This window comes from Lithobates pipiens, unplaced genomic scaffold, assembly GCF_037356315.1.
Source record: "Lithobates pipiens isolate NorthernLeopardFrog02 unplaced genomic scaffold, aLitPip1_a1.2 Scaffold_30, whole genome shotgun sequence".
Lineage (NCBI taxonomy): Eukaryota > Metazoa > Chordata > Amphibia > Anura > Ranidae > Lithobates > Lithobates pipiens.
In genome coordinates, this window is record NW_027507791.1 from 45477706 (window position 1) to 45501078 (window position 23373).

Here is a 23373-nt window from a genome sequence, read left to right on the forward strand (position 1 = left end):
ACATGGAAACAGGCTTTGCATCAAGGATAAAGGCTGTGTGGCTCATGTGACAGTTCATCCAGAACTTCTGTGCTTTTGCACTGTTGATGTCATTGACACTGAGATCTACAATTCTGGTAAGCGGCCCCCCTTCTCACTGGTGGAGGTGATTGCTTGGATTCCCTTTAACACAGAGTATTGTGGGTGTCAATTCCATATTTTCACTTTGGAAGAATCAACACTATCCTTTGGATATTATTTCTGGGACTCTGATTTTTTTCTCTAAAAATTTTTTATGTTCATTTATTACAACTAATTGGTGGTGTGTCGGTTTATTTTCTTTAATACTGACAATTTATGTGATTTATATATAAGGGATATGTAATTTATGCTAACTATATTATGGGCACTGATTACATTTTTTGTCACTTGTATGTTTAAAAGATATTACCCACTAATTTAATTTATTTTCTTAAATTTTTCAAGCTAATTGTTTGTATCCCTTTTTGTCACTATTTTTCCTTGTGATTAGAATTTTTTTTTTGATTAGAGTTTTTTTTAAGCGCAGCTCACTTTTTTCACCTATTCAGTCTATTATCGGAGTATTACAATTAGGGTTGCTGCTTGTAGGGAATTTTATATTTTTTAAACTTTTTTGAATAGCGCGGTTTACTCTTTATATCGTGTTTATGATTCCATATTATAAATAGTAGAGGACAGTCATTAAAGTGATCAGAAAGAGGCTACATCTTCATGCACACAAATCGAAAAATTGGGAAGGAAGTCCGGTAAAAATCAATGAAGACATCTTTAGGTTGATTGCTTTTCTTCGACCTTGCTGGCACACCAACACTGCTAGAAGTTCAGTTAAGCAAACTCATTGAAACGTAGGCAGGAGCTAAAAAAAGAGGATAAAGGGTTAGATATGAGACATTGATAAGCAATCCTTAAAGCCCATTTCCACATTGGCAGCTAAATTGTGTGATTTAGGAGGGGCACTGTGGAGACCATTAACGAAGTGGTGGTCAACTTTGACACCGAGGGCCTCAAGTGCATATGTATTGCCCATAAACTCTGCTCTGTTGGGACCACAAAGCCCGCAATCAAAAGGGAAATCATTTGCAACTACATTCTACTCTCCTCCAAGGTGGACATTAAAATGAGGTTATACCCTGTCCAAACTAACAACTAGCTTCCTGACACCAATACATCCGGTGTGAACTTGCAGACTTATTCCAATAAATTAAATTCTGGAAGATTAAACCTATTAGTGTGGGAACGACATGTGTCATACCTTATCCCCTTAAGGGGACAAGGCATCCTGACTCCATATCTTAAGCCTGACCCAAGAATAGGGAGCGTTGATTTTGGCCTGGCTGAAGTGTTTGTTGACTGTAATATAGTGCCCTCATACTCCAACCAAGAAAAACAAAGAACCATTCCAAAGAACACCACTCCGTATTCCCAGGAAGAAAGGATGAACAGTTATAAAAGAGAATCCGCCATTCCCACTGTAAGCCATAGTTAAACTTCTAGACTAACTGCCAGGATGCACTAGAGCAGCAGACAAGGAGACTGAATACAAACTAGCCTCGGCCTTCTCGAAGGAGTGGGCACTCCTCCCCCAATCCAGCAAAGACTGAGATTGACCCAGTCCCCAAAGCTGCCACTACAGAACAGCCTGGCAACCAGTCCAGATGCCCAACTACAGCTCACAGTAAAAATTTAAGACCGTCTTGCAACAGCTGACCCTTTACTTGCAGAGAGCGGGGGCTCCCTGTAGACTTTCCCAATAAAATTCATAAACTCAGCCATAGAATATATTGACTCCCTGTATACTTTTCCCAAAGGGATCAGATTAACATTCTTGCTCAGCCCTGCAGAAACCAAATCCTTGAAACCGATGACCTTCAGGGTAAAGCACAAGCTGTGAGTGAATGAGGCAGAGACTCGGGTGAAGCAGTGTTGCAATGCCCTGCCCTGCTCCATCAAAGCTCCTTAACGCCCCAATAACCCACAACCCAAGGAGGAAGAGACTTCAGACTGAACAAGAACCTCTGAGCCCAAAACTTAAGAGCTATGATAAAATTCAATGCACCCGCAGAGACTTACAGAGAGCGGGGAGCTCCCTGTAGACTTTCCCAATAAAATTCATAAACTCAGCCATAGACTATAGTGGCTAAAATAGTATAAGCCAATATAAAGCTTTGGGTCCACAAAAAAACTGAGTGGCTAAACCCATGCAGCAAGTTAGGATGAAAGCTCATAACTCTGCTTTAGACCTATCCTACTTGGCTATCTCCTTCCTAACTCAGTGTAACAAAGTAGTACATTCATTTTTGGGTCCACAACATTGAGTGGTTAAACCCAAGCAATGAGTTATGATGAAAAACTCACAACTCAGACAGATGATTGAGCTCTAGATTCTCGCTCTACTTCCTAATCCTGCGTAACCAAGTACATTCATTTTTGGGTCCACAACATTGAGTGGTTAAACCCAAGCAATGAGTTATGATGAAAAACTCACAACTCAGACAGATGATTGAGCTCTAGATTCTCGCTCTACTTCCTAATCCTGCGTAACCAAGTACATTCATTTCTGGGTCCACAACATTAGTGATGGACGAACTTCCGACGGGACGTTTCGCGAACGCGAAACGCGAACGGACACAAACGTTCGCGAAAACGACCGTTCGCCGCGGGCTCCATTGACTTCAATGGGAGGCGAATTTCGCAAACCTTTAGGTCGAATTTGCGGCCACGGGGTAATTATTAGGGGGTAGCACGTAGTCCCACCACCTGGACAATAGCATAATACATGTATGAGGTGAATTTGGGATCGATAACTACAAGCATTTTTTTTTTATTTGGGAAATTGTTCTGACAATTCAGGACTATGGAGCTAATGAAGGCAATGGAGGAGAGGGAAGGTCAGGGACCAGGGTAGGCAAACAAGAGGGTGCAGGAGATACAGAGCACTGACAGCAGCACCGTAATACAGAGCACTGACATCAGCACCGTGACATACAGCGCTGACAGCAGCTCCGTGACATACAGCGCTGACAGCAGCTCCGTGACATACAGCGCTGACAGCAGCTCCGTGACATACAGCGCTGACAGCAGCTCCGTGACATACAGCGCTGACAGCAGCTCCGTGACATACAGCGCTGACAGCAGCACCGTGACATACAGCGCTGACAGCAGCTCCGTGACATACAGCGCTGACAGCAGCTCCGTGACATACAGCGCTGACAGCAGCTCCGTGACATACAGCGCTGACAGCAGCACCGTGACATACAGCGCTGACAGCAGCTCCGTGACATACAGCGCTGACAGCAGCTCCGTGACATACAGCGCTGACAGCAGCTCCGTGACATACAGCGCTGACAGCAGCTCCGTGACATACAGCGCTGACAGCAGCTCCGTGACATACAGCGCTGACAGCAGCTCCGTGACATACAGCGCTGACAGCAGCTCCGTGACATACAGCGCTGACAGCAGCTCCGTGACATACAGCGCTGACAGCAGCTCCGTGACATACAGCGCTGACAGCAGCTCCGTGACATACAGCGCTGACAGCAGCTCCGTGACATACAGCGCTGACAGCAGCTCCGTGACATACAGCGCTGACAGCAGCTCCGTGACATACAGCGCTGACAGCAGCTCCGTGACATACAGCGCTGACAGCAGCACCGTGACATACAGCGCTGACAGCAGCTCCGTGACATACAGCGCTGACAGCAGCTCCGTGACATACAGCGCTGACAGCAGCTCCGTGACATACAGCACTGACAGCAGCTCCGTGACATACAGCGCTGACAGCAGCTCCGTGACATACAGCGCTGACAGCAGCACCGTGACATACAGCGCTGACAGCAGCTCCGTGACATACAGCGCTGACAGCAGCTCCGTGACATACAGCGCTGACAGCAGCTCCGTGACATACAGCGCTGACAGCAGCTCCGTGACATACAGCGCTGACAGCAGCTCCGTGACATACAGCGCTGACAGCAGCTCCGTGACATACAGCGCTGACAGCAGCTCCGTGACATACAGCGCTGACAGCAGCTCCGTGACATACAGCGCTGACAGCAGCTCCGTGACATACAGCGCTGACAGCAGCTCCGTGACATACAGCGCTGACAGCAGCACCGTAAGCAGCCCCAGGAGGAAGTCAGCACAGCACAGGGATGGTGTGATCCCCTCATAATAAGAACCCCCAGGAGGAAGTCAGCACAGCACAGGGATGGTGGGAGCCCCTCATAATAAGAACACCCAGGAGGAAGTCAGCACAGCACAGGGATGGTGGGAACCCCTCATAATAAGCAGCCCCAGTAGAAATATGACACCGCTCAACCTCTTCAAAGAGGAGGGTAGGGGCATATAGTACGGTGTGCTTTTTTGGGTCAGGGAAGTGAGCCAAATGAATTAAGAAGGTCTGTGTGCTTGATTCCAAAAATTGTTTATAGACATATACATGGTCTACTGATCACATGTGTTGAATTCCTCCGAGATCCATGCCTCATTCATTTTTAGAAATGTGAGGTAGTTAACACTGTGGTGAGCTAGGCGAGTACGCTTATCGGTCACAATCCCCCCTGCTGCGCTGAACGTCCTTTCGGACAGGACACTGGATGAGGGGCAAGCCAACAGTTCGATTGCAAATTGGGCAAGCTCTGGCCAGAGGTCAAGCCTGCCCACCCAGTAGTCTAGGGGTTCATCACTCCTCAGAGCGTCCACATCGGCCGTTAACCCAATGTAGTCGGACACCTGACGGTCTAGGCGTTCCCTGATGCTGGATCCGGATGACACCTGTCGATGGGTCGGCTGAAAGAATGACCTCATATCCGAAGTCACCAACACATCTTCAAACCGGCCTCTTCTTGCAGGCGCTGTTGGATTGGTACCCGCAAATCCTTCTCTGGGAGTGGGAATTGCTCCTCTGCCAGCGCACGCAAAAGCAGAATGCAGCATTTCTCGAAGCAAGGCCTGGAAGTGCTGCATTCTGACAGCCCTCTGCGACGGCGGTAACATTTCCGCCATTTTGTGTTTGTACCGGGGGTCTAAGTACGTTGCCACCCAGTACTGGTCCTTGACCCTCATGCTTTTTATACGGGGGTCCCTATTAAAACACTGGAGCATGAAGGCCCCCATTTGCACTAAAGTGGAAGCGGTGTGGTGGCCTGGCTCCTGCTCATCATCCAGGATAATGTCGTCCTCTTCATTCTCCTCTCCCCATCCTCGCACAACAGGGATCCCAGAAAGGTTTAAAGCATGCTCTTCTTGCTCCTGCTCATCCGCCCCGGCACCATCCTCCTCTGACTCCTCATCAGACTCCTGTTGTTGACTTGTCTCAGATAGAGTAGCCCCCCCTGGGAATTCATCCAGCATTGCGACTTCCTCATCTTCCCGCTCCTGCTCCTCCACAGCCTGATCAATGACACGACGCAATGCACGCTCCAGAAAGAAGGCATAAGGTACCATGTCACTGATGGCGCCATGGCTGCGACTGACCAGTTTGGTGATCTCCTCAAATGGCCGCAGAAGTCTGCATGTGTCGCGCATGAGCAGCCACTGGCGCGGTGAAAAAAAACCCAGCTCCCCAGAACCGTTTCTTTCGCAGAGTTCATACAGGTAGACGTTAACTGCACGTTTCTGCTGGAGCAGCCTATCAAGCATATAGAAGGTTGAGTTCCATCGCGTCGGGCAATCGCAAATAAGACGTCTGACCGGCAGATGGTGTCGCCGCTGAATGTCAGCAAGGCGAGCCATGGCCGTGTAAGATCTTCTGAAATGGGCCGAGATTTTCCTTGCCTGCCGCAAGATGTCCTGGACCCCAGGGTATTTGACAAGGAATCGCTGCACGACCAAGTTTAAGACGTGTGCCATGCACGGCACGTGCGTGATTTTGCCCTGTTTCAATGCGCTAAGCAGATTGGCACCGTTGTCACACACCACTTTACCAACTGTCAAATTGAGCGGTGTTAGCCACTCATCTGCCTGTGAACGCAAAGCTGAAAGGAGTGCCGGGCCAGTGTGGCTCTTTGCTTCCAGGCACAACAGACGCAGCACGGCATGGCAACGTCTCACCTGGCATGTGGAATAGGTTCTGGGGAGCTTGGGCGGTGCAGTGGAAGAGACGCTAGCAGCGGAAAAGGAGGAGGCAGCTGAGGAGGAGAGGGAGGAGGATGGAGTAGGAGGAGGAGAAGAAGAGTCAGGCCTGCATGCAATCCGTGGCGGTAAAACCAAATCTACACGGGTGCCACGGGTTACATGCTTGACGGCCGTCAGAAGGTTCACCCAGTGGGCAGTAAAACTGATATACCTTCCCTGCCCGTGTTTGCTAGACCACGTGTCTGTGGTCAGATGTATCTTGGCACCGACACTGTGTGCCAGAGATACATTCACTTGCCGCTGAACATGGCCATATAGCTCTGGGATGCCCTTCTCTGAGAAATACTTCCTTCCTGGGACCTTCCATTGTGGTGTTCCAATGGCCACAAATTTGCGAAAGGCCTCCGAGTCCACCAGTTTATATGGCAGTAGTTGGCGGGCTATGAGTTCTGACAAGCCAGCCGCCAACCGTTGGGCAAGAGGGTTATCCGGCGTCATCATTTTTTTACGCTCAAACATTAGGCCCACGGAAGCCTGCCTTTTTGCAGAAAAATGTGAGCTTGGCGTGATGGAAGGTGGAGTGGAGGACAATTGTGAGGAGAGAGGAGAAGGAGAAGTAGAAGACGAGGCTGGACGGTGAGAGCCTGCAGTGTGGCTTTGTGTGTTCCGTTGCTCCCACTGGGCTCGGTGATGGCTGCTCATGTGCCTTCTTAAGGCGGTCGTCCCTAGGTGAGTATTGGGCTTACCGCGACTAACGCGTTGACTGCAAAGATTGCAGATGGCAACGCTATTGTCAGCAGCGGACACGTTAAAAAAAGCCCACACTGCGGAGCCATGTGCCGGTGTCCTGGGAGCGCCAGATGTGACCGTACATGGTCGATGACTCGCTCCTGATACATTTGCAGTCTGCTTTGTCCCTGCTGTGCAATGTAAGTCATTGCTGCTTCTCCTCCCTATCTGCTGGTCCATATCTCCCTCTGAACTCCCCTCCTCTTCCTCTCTTGTGGGCACCCACGTGACATCACTAGACACGTCATCATCAACGTCACCTTCCCCACCGCTATAAGTAGAGTAGGCAGCAACACCGGGGACCAACCTCCTCCTTGGGCTGATCTGGGTACTGGCGTCAGACTGCTGAGTAGCGCTTGTTGCTACCTCCTCTTCCTGATCCAATACCAAGAGTGGCTGCGCATCAGAAATGTCCTCTTGATATGGATCGGAAAATAATTCCAGTGACTCAAGCGGAAGGTATGTGGTGGTGGTGGTGGTGGTCGTGTTGTTGGTGGTAGTGTCTTTGGGGGTGCACATAGCAGAGAGTGAAGAAGAGGGTGCAGATCGAGAGGATGAGGAGGGTGCAGAAGAGTAAGGCTGAGCGAGCCACTCAACCAAGTCTGGTGCATCCTTTAAAGTAATTGAACGCACCTTCTGCAACTTCCCACTTTGGCTCAAGCCTGTTGCTCCTGCCCTACCCCTACCACCCCTGCGGAAGGGCCTGCCTCTTCCTCTGCATGTCATTTTTTAAATGACCCTGTGACAAAACTCTTAGTCCCTATACCGCTGAAGGACTGCTGCAGTATAGGTGAGCGGTCAGCAGTGGTGCACGTCAACCCTATCTATTGTGGACCTATAGCGGTCCTTACAGAACAGCAGACTGTACCGCACTCAAGCCTATGTACCGTAGCACCCTATACCAAGTTACCAGTCCTTATAAGAACTTTTGTGGACCAAGCAGGTTGTGTATTAGTGTTTAGCAGACTGTACGTCAGTCCCTATACCGCTGAAGGACTGCTGCAGTATAGGGCAGCGGTCAGCAGTGGTGCACGTCAACCCTATCTATTGTGGACCGATAGCGGTCCTTACAGAACAGCAGACTGTACCGCACTCAAGCCTATGTACCGTAGCACCCTATACCAAGTTACCAGTCCTTATAAGAACTTTTGTGGACCAAGCAGGTTGTGTGTTAGTGTTTAGCAGACTGTGCGTCAGTCCCTATACCGCTGAAGGACTGCTGCAGTATAGGGCAGCGGTCAGCAGTAGTGCACGGCAACCCTATGTATTGTGGACCGATAGCGGTCCTTACAGAACAGCAGACTGTAACGCACTCAGGCCTATGTACCGTAGCACCCTATACCAAGTTACCAGTCCTTATAAGAACTTTTGTGGACCAAGCAGGTTGTGTGTTAGTGATTAGCAGACTGTACGTCAGTCCCTATACCAATGAAGGACTGCTGCAGTATAGGGCAGCGGTCAGCAGTAGTGCACGGCAACCCTATGTATTGTGGACCGATAGCGGTCCTTACAGAACAGCAGACTGTAACGCACTCAGGCCTATGTACCGTAGCACCCTATACCAAGTTACCAGTCCTTATAAAAACTTTTGTGGACCAAGCAGGTTGTGTGTTAGTGTTTAGCAGACTGTGCGTCAGTCCCTATACCGCTGAAGGACTGCTGCAGTATAGGGCAGCGGTCAGCAGTGGTGCACGTCAACCCTATCTATTGTGGACCGATAGCGGTCCTTACAGAACAGCAGACTGTACCGCACTCAAGCCTATGTACCGTAGCACCCTATACCAAGTTACCAGTCCTTATAAGAACTTTTGTGGACCAAGCAGGTTGTGTATTAGTGTTTAGCAGACTGTACGTCAGTCCCTATACCGCTGAAGGACTGCTGCAGTATAGGGCAGCGGTCAGCAGTGGTGCACGTCAACCCTATCTATTGTGGACCGATAGCGGTCCTTACAGAACAGCAGACTGTACCGCACTCAAGCCTATGTACCGTAGCACCCTATACCAAGTTACCAGTCCTTATAAGAACTTTTGTGGAACAAGCAGGTTGTGTGTTAGTGATTAGCAGACTGTACGTCAGTCCCTATACCAATGAAGGACTGCTGCAGTATAGGGCAGCGGTCAGCAGTAGTGCACGGCAACCCTATGTATTGTGGACCGATAGCGGTCCTTACAGAACAGCAGACTGTACTGCACTCAGGCCTATGTACCGTAGCACCCTATACCAAGTTACCAGTCCTTATAAGAACTTTTGTGGACCAAGCAGGTTGTGTGTTAGTGTTTAGCAGACTGTGCGTCAGTCCCTATACCGCTGAAGGACTGCTGCAGTATAGGGCAGCGGTCAGCAGTAGTGCACGGCAACCCTATGTATTGTGGACCGATAGCGGTCCTTACAGAACAGCAGACTGTAACGCACTCAGGCCTATGTACCGTAGCACCCTATACCAAGTTACCAGTCCTTATAAGAACTTTTGTGGACCAAGCAGGTTGTGTGTTAGTGATTAGCAGACTGTACGTCAGTCCCTATACCAATGAAGGACTGCTGCAGTATAGGGCAGCGGTCAGCAGTAGTGCACGGCAACCCTATGTATTGTGGACCGATAGCGGTCCTTACAGAACAGCAGACTGTAACGCACTCAGGCCTATGTACCGTAGCACCCTATACCAAGTTACCAGTCCTTATAAAAACTTTTGTGGACCAAGCAGGTTGTGTGTTAGTGTTTAGCAGACTGTGCGTCAGTCCCTATACCGCTGAAGGACTGCTGCAGTATAGGGCAGCGGTCAGCAGTGGTGCACGTCAACCCTATCTATTGTGGACCGATAGCGGTCCTTACAGAACAGCAGACTGTACCGCACTCAAGCCTATGTACCGTAGCACCCTATACCAAGTTACCAGTCCTTATAAGAACTTTTGTGGACCAAGCAGGTTGTGTATTAGTGTTTAGCAGACTGTACGTCAGTCCCTATACCGCTGAAGGACTGCTGCAGTATAGGGCAGCGGTCAGCAGTGGTGCACGTCAACCCTATCTATTGTGGACCGATAGCGGTCCTTACAGAACAGCAGACTGTACCGCACTCAAGCCTATGTACCGTAGCACCCTATACCAAGTTACCAGTCCTTATAAGAACTTTTGTGGAACAAGCAGGTTGTGTGTTAGTGATTAGCAGACTGTACGTCAGTCCCTATACCAATGAAGGACTGCTGCAGTATAGGGCAGCGGTCAGCAGTAGTGCACGGCAACCCTATGTATTGTGGACCGATAGCGGTCCTTACAGAACAGCAGACTGTAACGCACTCAGGCCTATGTACCGTAGCACCCTATACCAAGTTACCAGTCCTTATAAGAACTTTTGTGGACCAAGCAGGTTGTGTGTTAGTGATTAGCAGACTGTACGTCAGTCCCTATACCAATGAAGGACTGCTGCAGTATAGGGCAGCGGTCAGCAGTAGTGCACGGCAACCCTATGTATTGTGGACCGATAGCGGTCCTTACAGAACAGCAGACTGTACCGCACCCAAGCCTATGTACCGTAGCACCCTAGACAGACCAAGTTACCAGTCCTGATAAAGAGCTTTGTGGAACAAGTGAGTTGTGAATGATTAGCAGACTGCAGCAGAAGGGCAGCAGTCAAGTATAATATTCTTTCTATATTTGGAAGAAAGAATATTATACGTGTACAAGCCTATTACCGTACCACTGATACCAGTCCTGAAAAGAACCTTTGTGGAACTAATAGTAACAGCAAGTCTTTAAAATTATCCTCACTGCCTGACACACTGCTTCCTGCCTGTCCCTATACAAATTGGCAAAAAAGAGTAGGCTGGAACGATTAGCTGGAACAGCTCTTTTGTGGACCTGATAGTAACAGCTAATGATGATGATGATGATGATGATGAAGAAAGACTAATCTGGCTGAGCTGTCCCTAAAATAGCAGCATACAGCGCTCTGTCCCTTTATCTAAACTGACAAAAGAAACTCAGGCTGCTGACCTAACACCTATACCAGTCCTGAAAAGAACTTTTGTGTACCAAATAGCTAGCGTTTTCTCTGTCCCTACTCCACACAGGATCCTTTCCCTACAGTGACAGAAGAAAGAATGTAAAATGGCCACCGGATCGGGTGTATTTATAGGTTAGGGGGAATGTCCAAGTGTCCATGAGCTGTCATGTCTCAATTGGTTGTCCTGTAACACATGATAAACGTGTCACGAAAGGTTAAAGTTCTTGTATACATTAAACACGTAAGTCCGCCGGGGCGAACGACGGAAAAAGGCGTTCGAACCCGCGGACGGCGAAAGTCGGAAATTCGCCGCGAAACGACCGCCGGGCGAACCGTTCGGCCATCACTACACAACATTGAGTGGTTAAACCCAAGCAATGAGTTATGATGAAAAACTCACAACTCAGACAGATGATTGAGCTCTAGATTCTCGCTCTACTTCCTAATCCTGCGTAACCAAGTACATTCATTTCTGGGTCCACAACATTGAGTGGTTAAACCCAAGCAATGAGTTATGATGAAAAACTCACAACTCAGACAGATGATTGAGCTCTAGATTCTCGCTCTACTTCCTAATCCTGCGTAACCAAGTACATTCATTTTTGGGTCCACAACATTGAGTGGTTAAACCCAAGCAATGAGTTATGATGAAAAACTCACAACTCAGACAGATGATTGAGCTCTAGATTCTCGCTCTACTTCCTAATCCTGCGTAACCAAGTACATTCATTTTTGGGTCCACAAAATTGTGTGGCTAACCCAAGCCATGCTACCTACCATTTGCCAGTACTGCAGGAGCAGAAAAGGGATTTCATCTTGCTTTGACTGTTCATGGCCTTCCAACTAGTCATGGAAAAGAAAATTTTTTTACAATGGAGTCATGCCTATGTATTCAGAGATAATGAAATCTGAGGTCCAATCTAAACCATGTCATGCAATACAGACTTTCACTGTGAACCCAAAATGCTTGCTGTATGGTTAAACCTGGCTTCAATGTGTTCCAGGGTCACTTAGCCCTGAATCTCTAGAGCCGTTAAAGCAGGAGTCAGTTTACGTTTAACCAGTGGGTTAAATGAAAAAAAATAAAAAATAAAAAATCAGATTCCTCCATCCAAATGCGGGAAGCCTCCCCGCTCATTTTATTTTGACAGCAGGGAGACTCCCTTGCTGTGAGGCTAGGTTCACACAATGCGATGCGAACAGCGTGATTCTTGTGCGAGTTCCCCCATCGCATGTCTCACAGGCAGGTCACAATTCCCTCTGCGAACCTCTGTGGGTGTCAATACAAAGTTAAAGTGGAAGTAAACTCATGGATTTAAACAGTTAAAAAAATAAAAAAAAAGCATGCCGGGAACGCCAACTGCACATTGGCTGTGCTCTCAGCCAAACTATCAAACCATCCAATGGCTGGTGTCATAACAAATCACATGTGCAGCACCATAGCAGTTGAAGATTAAAACAGAGGCAAAGAAGGCAGCTTCCTTGGCTGAAAACCATAGGGGAGTTTACTTCCACTTTAATGACACCCCCAGTTCGGTTGTCAGTACGCGCTGTGAAATGGTGCAGGAATCGGATCGCATTTGATCCGATTCAATTCCAGTGCGGAGCAAAAAAGGGTCCTGCACCCTTTCGATCCAAATGCGATGCAAATTCAGCCATATATAATCTGTATGGTTGAATTCACATCGCACAGACATCATATGTGATCTGCACAGCAATACAGTGCGAAATCGCACGCGGATGTCCAACGCCGAGATCGTGTGAACCCAGCCACAAAGTATACAAATCAGATTTGAATCCTACTGCCTCTGCAGCACTTATCGAGCCGGGAAAACCGACTTCTGTCCAGCCACAGTGGTCACACATTTAATTTGATACATACCTCTCAGTTTACTCTGACAGCATCGTGTTACCATAATTCAGCCTTGGTGGGCATCTCGCCAGCTACAATATAAAACGTAAGCCTTAGGATCACATGAAAACATAAGCGGTTGATTTTGTATAGAAAAAAGAAGGGGTTTATCAGATCAATATTAAATACATTAGCAATACTGGTTCAACACTGAACTAGGGGGAAGGCTCGCGCACCTCATCCACACCCCCAGGAGCTCAATCCATGCCAGACACTACCAACCGAACCATAACATCTCACTCTTAGGCACCAGGAACCTGGTCACCACCAGATCGCGTGGTTAAATCCAAGCCCATGAGTCACGAGAAAGGCTCATAACTCAGTTTAGCAATGAAATTAGCAACTCTGGTCCACAAAAACCATGTGGCCAAACTCAAAACTCAAGTAACGATAAAAGTTCATAAACTCGTCCCGTGTTTATAAAAAAACTTACCATTTGCTGAAGCTGCAGGGCCACCAAAGGAAATTCCGTATTGCTTTGGGCTTTTTTTTTTCCTCCAGCTAGAAAATTGAAAAAGATCATAAAATTATTACAGTAAGCTTGATCGCGCAACATGCCATTTGCATTTCACAGGAGGTCAGTGCGCAGAGGCCTCAGAAACAGAAGTAGCGTGAGCAGAGACAGCGTGAGCAGAGACAGCGTGAGCAGAGACAGCGTGAGCAGAGACAGCGTGAGCAGAGACCTCATACGCAGGCGCAGCGTGTGTCCCAGCACGCATGTTGCCGCATGCGTCCCGATTTGCATGTGGCCTGCATACATCCCGACTCGTAAGGGTCAACATGCGCCCGACACAGAGGCCAGTGTTGGGGAAGCTCTCCGCAGACTTCCCCCAAGTGGGATCAGAGTGAAATTCGCCACCTGCATCTCTTTACAGAGAAGGAGCTCCTAGGAACCGGTAACCTTCATGGAATGCTGAACACTGATGTGAATGAAAGCCAACCAAGTTCCCCGCTGTGACAGAGCTTGCCCCACTGTCGACACTGAACTTGGGGGGGAAGGCTCGCGCACCTCATCCACACCCCCGGGAGCTCAATCCCTGCCAGATGCTTCCAACCGAACCATAACAGCTCACTCCTAGATCCCCAGAACCTGGCCACCTCCTGTGTTTTTTCATCTTACCATTTGCTGAAGCTGCAGGGCCACCAAGGAAATTCCACATTGCTTTGAGCTTTTTTTCCTCCCACTGGAAATTGAAAAAAAGATCATAAAATGAACGATGGGGTCAATTCCACCAAAGTCGAATAAACCAAAATAGATACCATAACCCTACCAAGAAATAAGGAATCTAGCATTACCGACCTACCGAAAGATGCTTCCTAAATCCCTTACCTCCCCAGAAAAGTATCCGTATTTGGGGAATGCCTAAACCTACATACTTGTCTGGGGTTAAAGAACAGCATGACGGCAAACTGGTCATCCACCAAAACAGTGAAATGTGAACGAAGGCGCTAACCAAGTTTTCCAGCGTGACAGGGCAAGCAGCACTGTCAACAGGGAATTACATGGAAGGCTCGCTCACCCCACCCACACGAGCTTAATCCATGCTAGACACTACCAACCAAACAATAACATCTCCCTCTTAGCCCCTGTACACACGGTCTGAGATTTCGACAACCAAATCCGTCGGATCTTGTCCATCGGATTTTGCCCGTCGGATCTTGTCCGAAACTGTTGCATACACACGGTCGGACTAAGTTGTCGAAAAATCCGATCATTCAGAACGCGATGACGTAATTTCGTTACGATGGGACTACGTTCAGGCTAGTAGCCAATAGCTTTGATGTAGGAATTTGATTGGAGCATGCGTGGCACTTTGTCCGATCAAAATTCTCTACACATGATCGGAGTATGTCCGATCGAACCAGTTGGTCGGAAAATATTTGCAACAAGTTGGAAACTTGGGTCCGACGGATATTCCGACGGAATCAGTCCGATGCATACCACACACAGTTGGATTATCCGACAACACGGTCCGATAGGACACATTCCGACGGATTCTCGGACCGTGTGTACAAGGGCTTAGGCCCCAGGAACCTGGTCACCACCAAATCGTGTGGTTAAATCCAAGCCCATGAGTCACGAGAAAGGCTCATAACTCAGTTTAGCAATGAAATTAGCAACCCCGATCCACAAAAACCATGTGGCCAAACTCAAAACTCAAGTAACGATAAAAGTTCATAAACTCGTCCCGTGTTTATAAAAAAACTTACCATTTGCTGAAGCTGCAGGGCCACCAAAGGAAATTCCGTATTGCTTTGGGCTTTTTTTTTCCTCCAGCTAGAAAATTGAAAAAGATTATAAAGTTATTACAGTAAGCTTGATCGCGCAACATGCCATTTGCATTTCACAGGAGGTCAGTGCGCAGAGGCCTCAGAAACAGAAGTAGCGTGAGCAGAGACAGCGTGAGCAGAGACAGCGTGAGCAGAGACAGCGTGAGCAGAGACAGCGTGAGCAGAGACAGCGTGAGCAGAGACCTCATACGCAAGCGCAGCGTGTGTCCCAGCACGCATGTTGCCGCATGCGTCCCGATTTGCATGTGGCCTGCATACATCCCGACTCGTAAGGGTCAACATGCGCCCGACACAGAGGCCAGTGTTGGGGAAGCTCTCCGCAGACTTCCCCCAAGTGGGATCAGAGTGAAATTCGCCACCTGCATCTCTTTACAGAGAAGGAGCTCCTAGGAACCGGTAACCTTCATGGAATGCTGAACACTGATGTGAATGAAAGCCAACCAAGTTCTCCGCTGTGACAGGGCAGGGCATGCAACACTGCCGACTTTGAACTTGGGGGGGAAGGCTCGCGCACTTCATCCACACCCCCGGGAGCTCAATCCCTGCCAGATGCTTCCAACCGAACCATAACAGCTCACTCCTAGATCCCCAGAACCTGGCCACCTCCTGTGTTTTTTCATCTTACCATTTGCTGAAGCTGCAGGGCCACCAAGGAAATTCCACATTGCTTTGAGCTTTTTTTCCTCCCACTGGAATTTGAAAAAAAGATCATAAAATGAACGATGGGGTCAATTTCACCAAAGTCGATTAAACAAAAAAAGATACCATAACCCTACCAAGAAATAAGGAATCTAGCATTACCGACCTACCGAAAGATGCTTCCTAAATCCCTTACCTCCCCAGAAAAGTATCCACATTGGGGGAATGCCTAAACCTGCATACTTGTCTGGGGTTAAAGAACAGCATGACGGCAAACTGGTCATCCACCAAAATATTCCATGACTGGAGTAAACAGACATAAAACACTCCCGTCCCCTCCGAGGAATTACCCACAACTACAGCCCCACTTAATCCAACCATACAAGAACAGACGTCTGGAGTGAAAATTGGCTGTAGCGGCCATTTATTAACATATAACCAATAAAACACATTCCTTGAACGTGGAGTGGAGGCAACTTGGGGGCGCTCAAGCTGGTGCAGAACTACAAGTCCCATCATGCCTCTTGGAGTCATTTTAAGTGCCAGCAATGCCTCATGGGAAATGTAGTTCCACAACAGCTGGAGGGCCTACCCCTGCTTTAACAGAAACATAATAATCACAATGATACATAATTACAAAGATACCCAGAGAAAATGGAGGCTGGACTGGAGGTAATAGAAGGCATTACAATGACATTTAAAGTAAACTTTTACCAGTATTTTGCATATTTAAAATTATTATAATCACAAAACAAAAACCACAAAATCAGCATTTACTACTACTTTAATCTAAAAGATTTATATCACCCTTCATGTCTGACCCCTAGTTAAAATGCCCATATATCCTACTTCACTATATATTACTTTTACTGTTCTACAGTATAAATGAGCCCCTTATAGTAGCGATTTTCTGCTATAAAAGAGGACTCCATTTTAGTTTTTTGTTTTTTTTAAACACGTGACAAAAAAAAAAAAAAAACATGCTGCTGCTACTAATCGTCTTAGGCCTGGTTCACACCAATGCATTTTTGGTGCTTTTTTTTTTTGCAGAAACGCACTACAGTTCATTTATCGCTGTTTCCTATGGGACACGTTCACATATTAGCCAATTAATCAAAATAAAATCAGGCAACTAATCGATTATGAAAATAATCATTCGTTGCAGCCCTACTAAAAACGCATACATGGTTTATAGTAGGGCTGAAACGAATCGATTATGAAATTAATCAATTACCATTTTCATAATCGATTAATCAGCCAGTAACAAAATGGGGATAAAGTTCATGACTCTAATGATATTTACCAGATTGACCCTTTAGTAGTATATGCAAAATTATATATATATATATATATATATATATATATATATATATATATATATATCCCCTCTAATGGTATATGCACTACATATGTCCCCTCTAATGGTATATGCACTACATATAGCCCCTCTAATGGTATATGCACTACATATAGCCCCTCTAATGGTATATGCACTACATATAGCCCCTCTAATGGTATATGCACTACATATAGCCCCTCTAATGGTATATGCACTACATATAGCCCCTCTAATGGTATATGCACTACATATAGCCCCTCTAATGGTATATGCACTACATATAGCCCCTCTAATGGTATATGCACTACATATAGCCCCTCTAATGGTATATGCACTACATATAGCCCCTCTAATGGTATATGCACTATATATAGCCCCTCTAATGGTATATGCACTATATATAGCCCCTCTAATGGTATATGCACTATATATAGCCCCTCTAATGGTATATACACTATATATCCCCTCTAATAGTGTATATAGCTTCTAATAGTATATACAGTATATCTCTCCTCTAATGGAATATACAGTATATCTTCAATAGTGTATATACAGTATATCTCCTCTAATAGTATATATCCCCTCTAATATATACAGTATATCTCTTCTGTCTGTTATTCTCAGAGTGGATTAGATATTTTGCTCCCTTACATAGTTGGTTATTTATATTCACCACTGCATATAGAGAAATGCTTGCCATGAATAGCCAGCGGCCAAGGGCCAGAGAAATGCTTGCCATCAATAGCCACGTGCCAGATCTATCTATCACCAGTGGCAAAGGGCCAGAGCCATGCTTGCCATCAATCGCCAGTGGCAAAGGGGAGGCATGCTTCCTAGTCACCAGCAGTGGCAAGAGGAATGCATGCTTCCCATTGATCAGCAGTAGATTTTAGCATGGATTCCCCTGGAGTTGAGCTCTGCAGCTTTGTGTTCAGGCTTGAACACAATTCATAGGGAAGATTAGACATTCAGATTGGAACATTTAAACAAAGTGCAGTAAAAATGAATGTAACCCAGAGCTTCTAACTCAACATATCAAACATCACTTACCAAACCAACATGGCAGCAGCAAGCCATGTGCTCCATCTGTAGAACAGGGCAGACTGCTCCAAAAGTGGGCGTATTTATATGGAAAGCAGACATTTTTTTTTTCCAACTTTATTTGTGACAGCACATACCTGACAAATCTAACAAACTCTCCAAATAAGTTCAAATAACTCTTATTTTCTTTTGCAAGCAGAGTTGGGACTTGTAGCTGTTCCTGGACAGCTGCAGATAAGAGGAAATAAAGTAAAAATGATAAAAAAATAAACTGCAAACTGCATGGGGGACTAGAAAAGGTCAGCTGACACAGCCATGCCCTCTTCAACTTTAACCCCTAATTGCCCAGATTCAGTGTTGCTTTTGCAAAAAAAAAAAAAAAAAGGCAAAATAAAAAATAAAGAAGAAAAATTTAAATAGAAAAATAAAGAACAAATAAAGAAGAAAAAAGAAAATAAAAAAAAAGAAGAAAATAAAGAAAAAAAAAAAAGTTTGTCCTTTTTATCCGGTAAAAATTCAGCAACCAAATTATACAAATAGTTTCATTCAGTAATGCAGAGTACGTTATGGGGCCCTGTTGTGAGACGCACATTGCCTTTTTAGTGCGTTTTTTTTTAATCTGTTGTGTAAAAAAACAAAACAAAAAAAAAAACGCATAATGCGTTCTTCATGCTTTTTTTCTCCATGGTGGGGGGGGATGGATATGTGACTCAAAAAGCACGCTCAAAAACAAGTCATGTTGCTTTTTTTCGTTGCGTTAACATAGTGTCAAGTAGTCAAGTATACTACTACAACTATAGTGGAAGATGTATTTTTTTGGTGCGTTTTTCACAAAACGCGCTAAAGACGCAAAGCACACAGGGCTTTTCAAAAGGAGAGCCCACAGGTTCACATCAAATACATAGTATTTAAAGGGGATTGGCACCTCTGGCACACTGGAAAGCTGCCGGAGCTCAGCAAAGGCCTTAAACTTATAGAATTAAGTCATACCGAGGTCTCTATAGTAACATCAAATGTGATTGGTCGGTATGGGTTGGCTGCCAAGCATCCCAGATCACACGGGACAGCCCAGGGATTGTGGACACGGTTTGAAAAGGTCGGCGTCCTGCAGGGTGTCCGGATTATGGGGTGGCGGTGGGGTGATAGTGTAGGGAATGCAGGGTGCCTGGCACTGTAGCCGAGGTTTAGTTGCAGCTTCAATAAAGAGGCAAAACACCATGATAAGGAAAGCCACCACTGACACTAATGATATGGAGCATCTTTATATCAGTCACCAACCATATGGTTTATTTTATCTCACATACACCAATAATGGGGCTAATTTCTACTCCCAATGGCACCAGGTGCCAGTCAAGGGGAACGGTTGGTTGTAACATGGGGATGTGATGGGCCTGAGCTCAGGGAACGTGTGCCCCAGGGAATTCTGGGGTCTTTCAGAGGAGTCGGTTGGAAGAGCTGCTGTGGACACTGCACCTCTGGCCATGGACACTAACATTTTGTTGGCCAGGGTCCACAAGCTGGCCCTCCAAGGTCAGGCTGAATGGCTTTTCTGTCTCCTTACACTTGAGATGTCCCCCCCTCCACTGCCACCTACAGGGGCCCCCGGATGCTAGGGCCAGCAGACGCACCCATCCTCCTTCCCGTCTGAGCCCCATTCCTTCAAGGCCTTCCTATTCCCCTTCCACCACCCACGTCCCCCTGGAGCTGCTGTGGCTACTGATCCTGGCTCCCCCCCCCCCCGCTGCCACCCGCCGCAGAAACTCTCCCAGGAGGGTCCCCCCACCATTTGAACACAGCCCGGGCCGGGGCTCCTCTTGCCCGGCCCGCTCCCAGAGCCCAAGAGTCCTCCGGCGGTCCGTTCGGGCTCCTCTGACTGTCCCTCCACGTGGGTGCCCCGCCCCTGCTCACTGCTTGTGGGTGCCGGTTACCGCTGTCCTTGGTTCCCCCCGGGGGGTGGGAGGGCCACCCGGAGATTGTCCCGCGGCACCAGACCCCAGGAATGCCAGCCCAGAGCTGCTGCATGGGCCTCACATCCTTCTTCCTCCACGCTACTTGGATCTGCTGGCGTGTCACTGCCAGCGTCTCTGCTTGCACCCAGCAGGGTTGGAGAGTCAAATTTTGATGCTCTCCACTCTTCCTATGCCAGATCCACTGTGCATCCACATATCCCTGTGGCATGTACATCCCTGCCATCCCCTGTACCCGGCTGGGTGGGGGATGGCAGGGATGTACATGACACTCACCCCCTGCAGTGTACCCACCTGGGTGAGGGATGTTAGAGCTGCCCATGCCGCTCACCCCCTGCTGCTGATCCCCACCTTCCCACATCCCCCTGCACCCAGCTCACTGACCTCTGACCATCAGCAGCTACCTGCACCCGGCTGGGCTGGAGCTTCCTTCCAGACGCCTGCTGCCACAGCCTCGCCCCACCATCTCCCTGCGCCCGGCAGGGTGGTAGATTCCCATTGTGGGCATGCCAATGAGACCTTGCCCCTGCCTGCTGCGCGGCAGCTTCCTTGGACATTCGGGAACTGGCTGCAGGGGTTCTGTGCTTATGCCGGGAGTGCTTTGTGAGCATTTTCCGGAGTTAGCTGCACCACTTTGTTGCTACCTTGATCTCATTTGTGGTGCCTACAAAGTGTATGGGGGCCAGTGTTGGTTCCACTACGACACGCAGTTCCATCAAAAAAGTCATCAAGTAAGGAGTTCCGCTTTGATTGCCCGGACGGTAGCCTGTGGTTATAGCTCATGTGCCCCCACAGGCCTTCCTCCTTTCAGTCCCCAGCTTGGCGATCCCTCCGGAGCATCGGCTGCCCCCAAAAAAGGTCTATGCTGGCTATTCAATGAGAGCCACTTGAAGTGGTACACTGTGTGCGGTTTTAAACATGACTGCTTACTTTGCGGGGCTGCTCACCCAGCCAGCCGGTGCTTCCAAAAGGGAAAACAACCTATTTCCCGGCTGGGGCCAAGCCTGAAATTTCTAAACCGGAGGACCCCGGTGATTGTCTCAGAGAAGCTTCCCTGGCTAGACCGGTACTCCATAGCGAAGCCTTGATCTTAAGGGATGGTTTAAACCGTGGTTTTTGGATCCCCTTTACTCCTTCGGATGTGCCGACCATGGCACCCAATTTGAAAACGGGCGTTCAATTGAAGTCTGTGGTGGCCGAGAATCTCCAGAAGGAATTGGACTTGGGGCGCATGGCGGGCCCTTTTGATCTCCCCCCCTTTCCACAACCTGAGTTGTTTCCCCCCTCGGTGTGGTCCCCAAAAGGGCTGAGGGAAAATTCCACCTTATCCACCACTTGCCCTATCCTTCTGGCTCCTCGGTCAATGATGGCATCGACAAGGCGCTCCACTTGATCAGAGTGGCTGGTCCTTCGGCCTTGCTGGCCAAGGCGGACATTGAGTCCGCCTCTTCCCGGTCCACCTGCTGGGATACTATTTTCAGGGAAGCTACTTTTTTGACATGTGCCTTCCCATGGGCTGTGCCATTTCTTGTTATTTTTTTTTTTACTTTTCAGTAGTTTACTTGAATGGGTAGTTGTCCAGGCAGCTGGTTTGCATTCTGTATTACACCATTTGGATGGCTTCCTCTTTGTGGGCCCAGCTGACAGCAGCAAATGGTTTTCTATCCCGCTGTCAGCTGACAAGACTGAATGCCCTGCGAAGGTTCTGGCCTTCTTGGGTATTGAAATCAACACCATGGAGATGGTTTTCTGGCTGCCCAGTGACAAGCTGGCTAGGCTACTCACCCTGAGCTGCTTGGCAAAAGGGGCTAAAAAACTGCAGTTAAAACAACTTCAGTCTTTGCTGGATCACGTGGTCTTTGCATGCCGCATCATCTGCATGGGGGGGGGCTTTCTGTAGACGCCTGCATAGGCCACAAAGGGAGTAGCTGCCCCCCCACCACCATGTGGGATGACTTGGGGATGTGGCTATCCTTTCTCCAGTCCTACAACGGGCAGTCTTGTTGGTTGCTGGAGGAGGTACCGAACTTACAGCTGGAGCTATACACTGATGAGGCAGGCTCCTGTGGTTTCGGTGCCTTTTTCCAAGGGGAGCGGTCTGCTCCCCTTGTTGGCTGGCCTCATGGGCCTGCATGGATCTTTTGGGCAACCTCACACTGCTGGAGCTTTTTCTGATTATTGTCACCATTAAATGTTGGGGGGAAGCAGATGCGTAATCACCAGATGGTTTTCTGGTCCGATAACATGAACGTGGTGCAGGTGGTCAGTCAACAGTCTGCCAGATCCCCTCCTGTCATGTCGTTGCTGCATTTTTTGGTTTTAAAGTGCCTTCAGTTTAACGTTTGCTTTAGAGCTAGGCATGTCCCTGGAACTGCTAATAATATTGCTGATCCTCTGATTATTGTCACCATTAAATGTTGGGGGGAAGCAGATGCGTAATCACCAGATGGTTTTCTGGTCCGATAACATGAACGTGGTGCAGGTGGTCAGTCAACAGTCTGCCAGATCCCCTCCTGTCATGTCGTTGCTGCATTTTTTGGTTTTAAAGTGCCTTCAGTTTAACGTTTGCTTTAGAGCTAGGCATGTCCCTGGAACTGCTAATAATATTGCTGATCCTCTCTCACAGCTCGATCGTTTCCACGCCCTCGCCCCGTCTGCTTCCTTGGAGGGCCTCCCCTGTATGGCCTACTTGTGGAACCTTGTTTCCGAAGTTTGCTTGATCTCCTACTGGCGTCACTGTCCCCTTGGATGCAGGCGTCGTACTGTCATGCGTGGGACAAATGGGTCCAGGTGTAGCGAGATTTCCATCCTGTCTTTACAGGAAAGATGTGTGGCTTTATTTTCTTACCTTGTTTATTTACTACAAAAAGGTTCTTCTGGTTCCACGGTTTAGTCGGCCATGTCTGCTTTGTTGTTCTGGTTTCAGATCCTTGGGTGAGGGGACACCACAAAGATGTTTCCCACCCGTTGGGTTCTGCGGGGTTGGAGATGTACAACTCATTCCCTCGATTTCCAGCGTCCAGTTTGCCTCCCTATTCTCTTTGGTATCCTTTCCCTCTTGCTGTCCATTTTCTTTTCCTTGTTCGAGACCCTCCTCTTCCAAGTGGCTTTCTCATGGGCATTTTTCGGGGGGCCTTTCGCATCAGCGAACTGGTTTTGAAATCCATGTCCTCGGTGGGCGGAGTCCGGGAAAAGGACATTACCTTCTCTGAGCGCTGCATGTAGGTTCTGTTGCACACATCAAAAACCAACAGCTTTGGCAGGGGCAGAAGGGTTGTTTTGTACCCTTGCAGGGGCCCCTA

The 23373-nt window shown here is 47.9% G+C and overlaps 1 protein-coding gene across 1 annotated transcript in view; it reads right to left on the reverse strand.

The window, feature by feature from the left end:
- Nucleotides 1–455: 455 nt before the first annotated feature.
- The window catches only part of LOC143942756 (uncharacterized), a 156764-nt gene continuing 133846 nt past the window's right edge, over nucleotides 456–23373 (reverse strand). Inside the window, exons 14-16 of the mRNA XM_077464143.1 lie at nucleotides 12764–12825; nucleotides 11659–11724; nucleotides 456–877 (exon numbers count right to left, since the gene is read on the reverse strand). Coding sequence (XP_077320269.1) covers nucleotides 12791–12825 — 35 coding nt within the window. The 3' untranslated portion in view covers nucleotides 456–877; nucleotides 11659–11724; nucleotides 12764–12790. The remainder of the gene's footprint in view (nucleotides 878–11658; nucleotides 11725–12763; nucleotides 12826–23373) is intronic.